The following is a 6,654-nucleotide window of genomic DNA, read 5'->3' as shown; positions in this document are numbered from 1 at the left end:
TGAATTCTGTTCTCACAATTCTTATTTGTATTTGAGGTTTAAGTTTCACATTCCTTTTGGAATCCACAGGATCCTTAGTTGCCTTAGTTTATTTTCATTACCTTGCAATAATTATTCATAGATGTTTGGATTCATTTGATACCTTCCTATCTGTTTTTAAAATCTTTTTTTGTTGTTGTTGATTTATCTGCTTAAGTCTTTTCTGAATTTTAGTCCTAGGATCTTCGGCAATTTCACATTCCTGTCAAAATTTTTTGTTGTTGGTTTATCTGCTTTCGTTCAAGGTCTTTAACTGAGTTTTCTAACTCCTAAGATCTTTGGCAATTTAATTTTTTCCTTGTATTCATCTACCACTCCCTCTCTGACTTCCTGTTTTAAGGATAGTTTCTCCAGGGGAATGAGTCTCAAATATTGCTCAGCATCCTCCCACATTAACTCACATTTTGCTAGCTTCAGCCTTTGCCTCAGGCCAGTTACAGGACAGAGTGCTCACTCATGGGTGTACGCTCATCTTGGGAACATCAAGATGATGTTGACATCCTGCACCCTTCTGTTTCCCCCTGGTTCTCCAGCTGGGCTCCGATGTAGCACGGAATGCTACCATGCTCAAGTTCATGCCAAGCCAATATTCTAGCCTTGGGCTTTCCCTCACAGAGGGGCAGGGCAGAGGTGAGCCAGGGTGGGGGGTTCTACAGGCGAGCCTAGATCAGTTTATGCAGTTCTGCCATCCTGTTAAGACTAGTTTTCTCTGCAACTAGTTACTATGCTAGGACAGTGGGGAGAAATTGCTTTGTCTCTTGTACATAATTCTTATTTTGCAGAGGTATGAGAGGTTGGGAGGACTGGAGAATGTCTAGTCCTATCTTGTTGACTATATGACCTAGACTTGAGATGGCTAAAAGAGAGGCTGGTGATTAGGACCAGGGCTCAGTAAGATGACATGGAAAGATTTGAGAATCACTGGCACAAATGTGATAACAGGATCCACTGGAGTTCCAATAACCAAGTGAACTGGAAGTAAAAGAGAAAAGGGACCAGGGCTGGGGACTAGATTGGGAGATCCCTCCTATTAATGGGCATGGCGCAATCAAACAGCCCTCAATCTGCTTCATGAAGTGTTTTACTACACAAATCATAAAAGTAGCATTTGGGGGGAGAGAGGGGAAGAGAGAGAGGGATAGAGCAGACCTGTAATTTCACTGATATAAGGCACTCCCAGTGAGAAAACTCCCTCCACCAAGGCAGAGCAGCAACTGGTATTCTTAAGAGAGTCACTTGGGGCATTGAGAGGTTAAATGACTTGCCCAGGACCAGTGAATCAGTTTGCACTAAACACAATACTTGAACACAGGTCATCCCGACTCCTTGGCAGGCTCTCTATCCACTAAGCCAGGCTGCCTTAAAATGGTATTGTGGTGTTTTCAAGGCAATAAATTATTTTAAGGTTTTTTTTTTTTTTCTCAGTAACTATGTTAGTCCAGTAAGTTAAAACTAGTGGGAAAAAAAACAGATTTTATTCATCTTGTTCCATTTAATTTGTTTGAAACAATGCATATGGAATACTTTACAACAGTGAAATAAAAGGCATTTATTCAGTTCTAGGATTTTAAAAAAATAGATAAATTCACTGTCACTGAAGGATGAATATATTTTCCCATCATTTAGGATATGACCAAAGCACACAGACCACAACAAGGAATGACATCTGCCGCTGTGAGGGGACACTGGCTACTGATTTAAGGATCCGGTGCAGACGGGAACCTTCAACTGTAATGATCGGTGAAACGAAAGGGTTTAGTTTCTGAAATGTTGTAAAGGAGGTTCTGCAGTTGTTTGGAGCGCCGGGCTTCAACACGTAGTTGCCTGGCTCTCTCTTTGGCAGCCTGCTGCTCGGCCAGCTTCTCTATTCGTTTTCTTTTTAACCATCTGTAAAGACACAAGGACATGTGGTGAGCATCTAAAAGCATTCCATTAAAATGCACTGAACAACCCCCAAATGGAAGGAACATGGCATTCACTTCAAACAAACAAATAAAAGCTACAGTCCCAGGAAAAGATATTATGGGAACAGGCTTCAATTTTCTCAAAAATCTACCTAGAAAGGAAACCAACTGTTGCCATAGTCCAGGCTGGATTCACATGTTAAAAAACAATTTATCCTACTAAGTTTCCAATCTGAGAAATGCTTTTATTCTAGGAACAAAAGACTTTATTTATAGATTTCTTTCTGTAGGAAAATTTATATATACATATATATAATATATACATACATACATTTACATAGTAATCTATCTTGCATTTATGTGTGTATATATATTATATATGGGGAGAGAGAGAGAGGTGTATATATATGTATGTATATAACATATCCACAGACATAAGTGACTCCAGAAATTTAATCTTATATAATAATCTTTTTTTAAGTAACTATTCTTTAGACTTGAGTAGCCACATTAGGAAATCAGCAGGGATAGTGAATAAAAACTGAACATTATTTCAAATGCTGACTTGCTTTTTACAATTAAAAAATGAATAGAACCATAGTTTTTTTTAGTGCATAAAACATATTTGTGCTCCCTTAGAAGGGAAAAACAATAATAAATATCTAAAAAAGAATAAATTCTAATAGATACTAAATTAAAATGCTAATCTGTAGAGGCCACTTGGGTAAAAAACTGCCAAAATGTCATTATCATCCAATCCAACCTAATCATTATACAGATGAGAATATTGTAGCCCACAGGTTACATGACTTGACCAAAATCAGAGGTACTGTGAGCAGGGCTGAAATCAGAATTTTCATCTCTGGACTCTACATCCAGGTTCTTTTCATATACCATGCTACCTCTGGGAAGTAAAAGGATAAATGTGCACTGACTGTGCAATTCTCCTTTCTAATCTGTTGCATTTTTTTGAATGCTACCTTTAAGCTTTTTCTGGACTCTGCAGGTGCCTCAAGTCTATGAACATCTCTTTCTCCTTTCAGAGCCAAATTCCTTCATACACTCAGTATATCTCTATATCCTCAGCTGCTCTTCGTCACTTTTGGAAATATGGATTCTCACTGTTACTATTTAATATTGTATTAGAAATGCCAGCTTAGCAGTAAGAGTTGAGAAAGAGATTAAAGGAATAAGAATAGGCAATGAGGACACCAAATTATCACTCTTATATTATGGTATACTTAAGAGAACCCCAGAGATTCTAAAAAGTTACTAGTAACAATCCACTGTTGGAGTTCTTGTTCTTCTCAAAACACAGCCAGGTGATAAAAGTTCAGATGTTTTATTGTCTCTAATATAACCCGGTTAGCTTAGAGCCCTCCGAATGTCTCCAAATCCAAAGGTTTTGTCCTTCAGCCTCTGCCTCTGCTTTCTTCAGCCTCCAGCCAGCACAAAAATGGAATGAATCTCATGTCTCCTTCACTTGGGGCTCGGCCAGCTTTCTGGTGAGTCTTTCAGACCAGCTTGGTCTCAGTGGGGGAAGTGCAGGAGCCCAGCCACCAACCACAGTGGTGTGAGATGAAGATGAATCTGGTTGTGCCTCTGAGAGAGCCCTCTCAATCTTCTGCTGAACTCTCAACTTGTAGCTTCTTCCTCTGAAAACTCTTCTTCCGCTACCAGCCAGCCAAGTGGAAAATATTCCTTCTTGCCTCGGAGAAAGAGCTTCTGGCGTAATTCCGCTGAAATCTGACCAAGAGCCTCTGTCTGTTTCTTTTATACAAGAGGGAGGAATTGTGAGATACGAGAGAGAGGGATTATGGGTTTTCTCCCACAGTGTTCTCTGGCCCTAAGAGCTTCAAGGGAGGTGTGAATTCACAAAGCTACAAAGGTTACTTTGTGAAGCTGGCATACTTGTGAACTCCAATGAGTAAAGGTGTGAACACAAGGCTTGTATTAATTAGCTCTATTTAGTACCTTGTTTCAGGTTCTGGCCCAAAACATCTTCTTGTAAGATCAGATCAATAATCTTATCAACTCTAATGAGTTAGCAGTTTATAAAGATTCCAACAATCCACACTTTTAGCAAAGTTGCAGGATACAAAATAAACCTATATAAGTCATCAGCATTCTTATATATCACTAACAAAACCCAACAGAGTTACAAAGAGAAATTCCATTTAAAGTAACTACTGATTGTATAAAATATTTAGGAATCTATCTGCCAAGGGAAAATCAGAAACTTTATGAGCAAAACTACAAACTACTTTCCATACAAATTAAGTCTGATCTAACCAACTGGAAAAATATTAAATGCTCTTGGATTGGGCAAGCAAATATAATAAAGATGACAATATTACCTAAACTAATCTACTTGTTTAGCGCTATACCAGACTCCCAAAAAACTATTTTGATGACCTAGAAAAAATAACAACAAAGTTCATATGGAAAAACAAAAGGTCAAGAATTTCAAGGGAATTAATGAAAAAAAATCAAATGAAGGTGACCTAGCTGTATCAGATGTAAAATTATATTATAAAGCAGCGGTTAACATCTGGTATTGGCTAAGAAATAGACTAGTATGATCAATGGAATAGGTTAAGTTCAAAGGACAAAACAGCCAATAACTTTAATAATCTAGTGTTTGACAAACCCAAAGACCCCAGTTTAAGGGATAAGAATGCATTATTTGACAAAAATTGCTGGGAAAATTGGAAATTAGTATGGCAGAAACTAGGCATTGACCCATACTTAACACCGTACACCAAGATAAGGTCAAAATGGATTCATGACCTAGGCATAAAGAATGAGATTATAAATAAATTAGAAGAGCATAGGATAGTTTACCTCTCAGACCAGCAGAAGAGGAAGGAATCTATGACTAAAGAAGAACTAGAGATCACTATTGTCCATAAAATAGAAAATTTTGAATATATCAAATTGAAAAGTTTTTGTACAAACAAAACTAATGCAGAGAAGATTAGAAGGGAAACGATAAACGAGGAAAACATTTTTACAGTCAAAGGTTCTGATAAAGACCTCATTTCCAAAATATAGAGAGAATTGACTCTATAAGAAATCAAGCCATTCTCCAATTGATAAATGGTCAAAGGATAAAATATAAAAAATATATTTTATATAAATACAAAACTATTTATAGCCATAGGAAAATATGCTCCAAATCATTATTAATCAGAGAAATGCAAATTAAGATAACTCTGAGATACTACTACATACCTGTCAGATTGGCTAAAGTGACAGGGAAAGATAATGTGGAATGTTGGAGGGGATGTGGGAAAACAGGGATACTGATACATTGTTGGTGGAATTGTGAACACATCCAGCCATTCTGGAGAGCAATTTGGAACTATGCTCAAAAAGTTACCAAACTATGCATACCCTTTGATCCAGTAGTGTTTCTACTGGGCTTACACCCCAAAGAGATACTAAAGAAGGGAAAGGGACCTGTATGTGTCAAAATGCTTGTAGCAGCCCTGTCTGTAGTGGCTAGAAGCTAGAAAATGAATGGATGCCCATCAATTGGAGAATGGCTGGGTAAATTGTGGTATATGAATGTTATGGAATATTATTGTTCTGTAAGAAATGACCAGCAGGATGAATACAGAGAGGACTGGCGAGACTTACATGAACTGATGCTAAGTGAAATGAGCAGAACCAGGGGATCATTATATACTTCAACAACGATACTGTTTGAGGATGTATTCTGAGGGAAGTGGATCTCTTCGATAAAGAGAGCTAATTCAGTTTCAATTGATCAAAGATGGACAGAAGCAGCTATACCCAAAGAAAGAACACTGGGAAATGAATATAAACTAATTGCATTTTTGTTTTTCCTCCCGGGTTATTTATACCTTCTGAATCCAATTCTCCCTGTGCAACAAGAGAACTGTTCGGTTCTGCACACATATATTGTATCTAGGCTATATTGTAACCTATTTAACATATACAGGACTGCTTGCCATCTGAGGGAGGGGGTGGAGGGAGGGAGGGGAAAAATCGAAACAGAAGTGAGTGTAAGGGATAATGTTGTAAAAAATAACCCTGGCATGGCTCTATCAATAAAAAGTTATTAAAATAGAAAAAAAAAGGAAATATGGATTCTCACCCCTCTCCTGGGCTAAAACTGCAATCTTCTACCAAGAGTCTCTTCATTATAAAATCTAAAGGCCTTTTCTTATTCAACCTACTCCTGACACACAAGAGCCAAGCAGTTTATCTTAACCTTTCTTCACTCTAATCAGTTAACAAATTATCCTTTACAGTATATCTCTTGCATCCAGCCTTCTCCTGGACACATTTCTTCTCCTTTCTTCTCTCCCACCAGTGGGATTCCTACTCAGTCTTATTTACTTCCTCCCACCCCCAAAAAGCATCCATCACCTCCCACCTGGTTTGGCCTGCCAGCCTATCAATGTCCCCTTTAACCTTCCACCCCCTTCCCTTGCACCCACTTCACTGGATCCCTGTCTTCCTTCAGGCACCATCTTCTTTGGAAGCCTTTCAAGTTTTTTCTGACATTTCCCACCCCAAATGCTAGTGCCATCCTTTACTAACTACTCCGCTACCCCTGAAGAACCCTAAGAGCGTGAGGAGAGGTATTACTGAACAAGACCCATGGCAGAAACTTCAGAAATATCTTTTGGTTAACTGATTTTTCTTTCACGGTGGGGTTCCTACTCTATATTTGAGGCAG

General features: G+C 38.3%; 1 protein-coding gene across 1 annotated transcript in view; it reads right to left on the bottom strand.

Annotated features, from left to right (window-relative positions):
* Positions 1-1,492: 1,492 nt before the first annotated feature.
* The window catches only part of CCDC181 (coiled-coil domain containing 181), a 42,165-nt gene continuing 37,003 nt past the window's right edge, over positions 1,493-6,654 (bottom strand). Inside the window, exon 6 of the mRNA XM_051998995.1 lies at positions 1,493-1,926. Coding sequence (XP_051854955.1) covers positions 1,764-1,926 — 163 coding nt within the window. The 3' untranslated portion in view covers positions 1,493-1,763. The remainder of the gene's footprint in view (positions 1,927-6,654) is intronic.

Source organism: Antechinus flavipes, chromosome 4, assembly GCF_016432865.1.
Source record: "Antechinus flavipes isolate AdamAnt ecotype Samford, QLD, Australia chromosome 4, AdamAnt_v2, whole genome shotgun sequence".
Lineage (NCBI taxonomy): Eukaryota > Metazoa > Chordata > Mammalia > Dasyuromorphia > Dasyuridae > Antechinus > Antechinus flavipes.
Note: the sequence above shows the minus strand (reverse complement) of the source record. Positions and strands in the feature narration are given on the sequence as shown.